General features: G+C 39.5%; 1 protein-coding gene across 3 annotated transcripts in view; it reads left to right on the top strand.

The window, feature by feature from the left end:
• PSMD12 (proteasome (prosome, macropain) 26S subunit, non-ATPase, 12) overlaps positions 1-2,160 on the top strand; it is a 26,763-nt gene that overhangs the window by 8,523 nt on the left and 16,080 nt on the right. For 2 of the 3 annotated variants that reach the window (XM_011950862.1, XM_011952256.1), the window contains 2 exons: positions 712-771; positions 859-987. In XM_011950862.1, the coding sequence (XP_011806252.1) occupies positions 712-771; positions 859-987 (189 nt within the window). The remainder of the gene's footprint in view (positions 1-711; positions 772-858; positions 988-2,160) is intronic. The other variant, XM_011951573.1, reaches the window with a different exon arrangement.

Here is a 2,160-nt window from a genome sequence, read left to right as displayed (position 1 = left end):
GCATCTGGTGTCTGTTTTTATTCTTTAAAGACACGTGACTACCACTTAGAGTCTCTGATCAGAACAGTATCCACCAGATGCAGTGACTTAGGCCTGTAATCCCAGAACTTTGGGAGGCCGAGGTGGGATGATCACTTTAGGTTAGGAGTTCAAGACCAGCCTGGCCAACATGGTGAAACCCCATCTCTACAGAAAATACAAAAATTATCCAGGTGTGGTGGCGCACTCCTGTAGTCCCACCTGCTGCGGAGGCTGAGGCACGAGAATCTCTAGAACCCGGGAGGTGGAGGTTGTAGTGAGCCAAGATGGTGCCACTGCATTCCAGCCTGGGTGAAAGAGTGAGACTCTGTCTTAAAAAAAGAACAAGATAAACAGGTGTTACCACACTGAGTTGATAAATTAGAATCCAGAACAAAGACTTGGTGTTCTCTCAGATGTTATGTGATTGTTATATGTTCACTTTCTCTTAGGCGTTTAAAAATATTAAAAATAGCTTGTGGGCTTCAAGTAGGGGACCACTGCCTGCCATCACCCACTAGAGAAGAAAGCACTATCATGAAAAGGAGAGAAGCAAAAATAGTTACGGGGTGATCATTTCCCTCTAGAAGAGGCCATTGATTTTTCCTTTTCTGTGTCAAAACCATTTCATTTTAGACTAGTTATTTGGATTTTTTGTGTTTTTTTATTGTTCATTTTCATCTTTTGTTTTAGGAAGGAAGACTTCAAGAAGTCATTGAAACCCTTCTCTCTCTGGAAAAGCAGACTCGTACTGTGAGTAGTTTACAGGAAAAAGCTCAGTTACCGTTAATTTCATTGAACTTTGTTCCATTAACTTTCAATGTATTTTTAACCTTACAGGCTTCCGACATGGTATCTACATCCCGTATCTTAGTTGCAGTAGTGAAGATGTGCTATGAGGCTAAAGAATGGGATTTACTTAATGAAAATATTATGCTTTTGTCCAAAAGGCGGAGTCAGTTAAAACAAGTGAGTTCATGATCACGTCTGCTCCAAACACAAAAGCATTTGTATTTCAGACCTTTTCACAAACTCTTTCTTCTGTAAGTCTGTTTAAAGTGTGTTAAGTCAACATTGTAACATCCTAGAGGGTGTTTTAAAATTCGGTCCACATTCTCATAATGATATAACTGTTTTCTGTTTGTTCTTCTAGTCTTTATATGTTTGCATATTTTTAAAAAATTGTGTTAGAGTGTTCATACATCTTTGTTCTATTTTGGTGTTGCTACTTTTATTTTTTTTTTTTCCTTATGTATTTACTTATTTTGAAACAGGGTCTCACTCTGTCATCCAGGCTGGAGTGCAGTGGTATGATTACAGCTGAATGCAGCCTCAATCTCCCGGGCTCAAGCAGTCTTCCCACCTCAAACCCCAAGCGGATGAGACTATAAGTGCATGCCACCACACCTGGCCAATATTTTTTATATTTTGTAGACCTCACTATATTACCCCGGCTGGTCTCAAACTCCTGGGCTCAAGTGGTCCCTCTGTCTTGGCCTCTCAGAGTGCTGGAATTAACAGACATGAGCCACTGTGCTCACTTTTATTATTCTAAATGGTTGTATTATTATTTATTAAGTTGATATTCTGATTTATTTAGTCATATCTCTTTTATTAAACACATCTTTTTATGCTGTTTTAAAATGTTTAGTAGTAACTATTTCATTTTCTTATATTATCCCAATATATGATTTTTTGCAAAACAGCTTTTTGAGGTATTACTGACATTCAAAAACTATGCATACTGACAAATAGTTCTCTTCTTGACTAAACTCTCTGAGCCCTCTTCTTGACAAGGCCTTAACCTTGTCCTGTGTAGACTTAAATAAATACTAAGATTGTTTCTAATAATTCAAGGCTGCATTTCCAGGATGACCCGACCCCGACTTAGAGTGCTTGCCTGAGAAAACTGAAGTCTGCCAAAAGAATGTACTGTTAAACATTTCATCGTGTGTGTGTGTGTGTGTGTGTGTAGAAATGGGGACTTGGATCTCACTACATTGCCCAGGCTAGTCTTGAACTCTTGGGCCTAAGTGATCCTCCCACATCGGCCTCCCAAAGTGCTGGGATTACAGGCATGAGCCACTGCGCCCAGCCCTCCAGCTTATTTTTGAGGCCAATTTTAGAGAGACTGTTTTGCTC

The sequence above is a fragment of the Colobus angolensis genome, unplaced genomic scaffold (genome assembly GCF_000951035.1).
Source record: "Colobus angolensis palliatus isolate OR3802 unplaced genomic scaffold, Cang.pa_1.0 Scaffold1, whole genome shotgun sequence".
Lineage (NCBI taxonomy): Eukaryota > Metazoa > Chordata > Mammalia > Primates > Cercopithecidae > Colobus > Colobus angolensis.
Note: the sequence above shows the minus strand (reverse complement) of the source record. Positions and strands in the feature narration are given on the sequence as shown.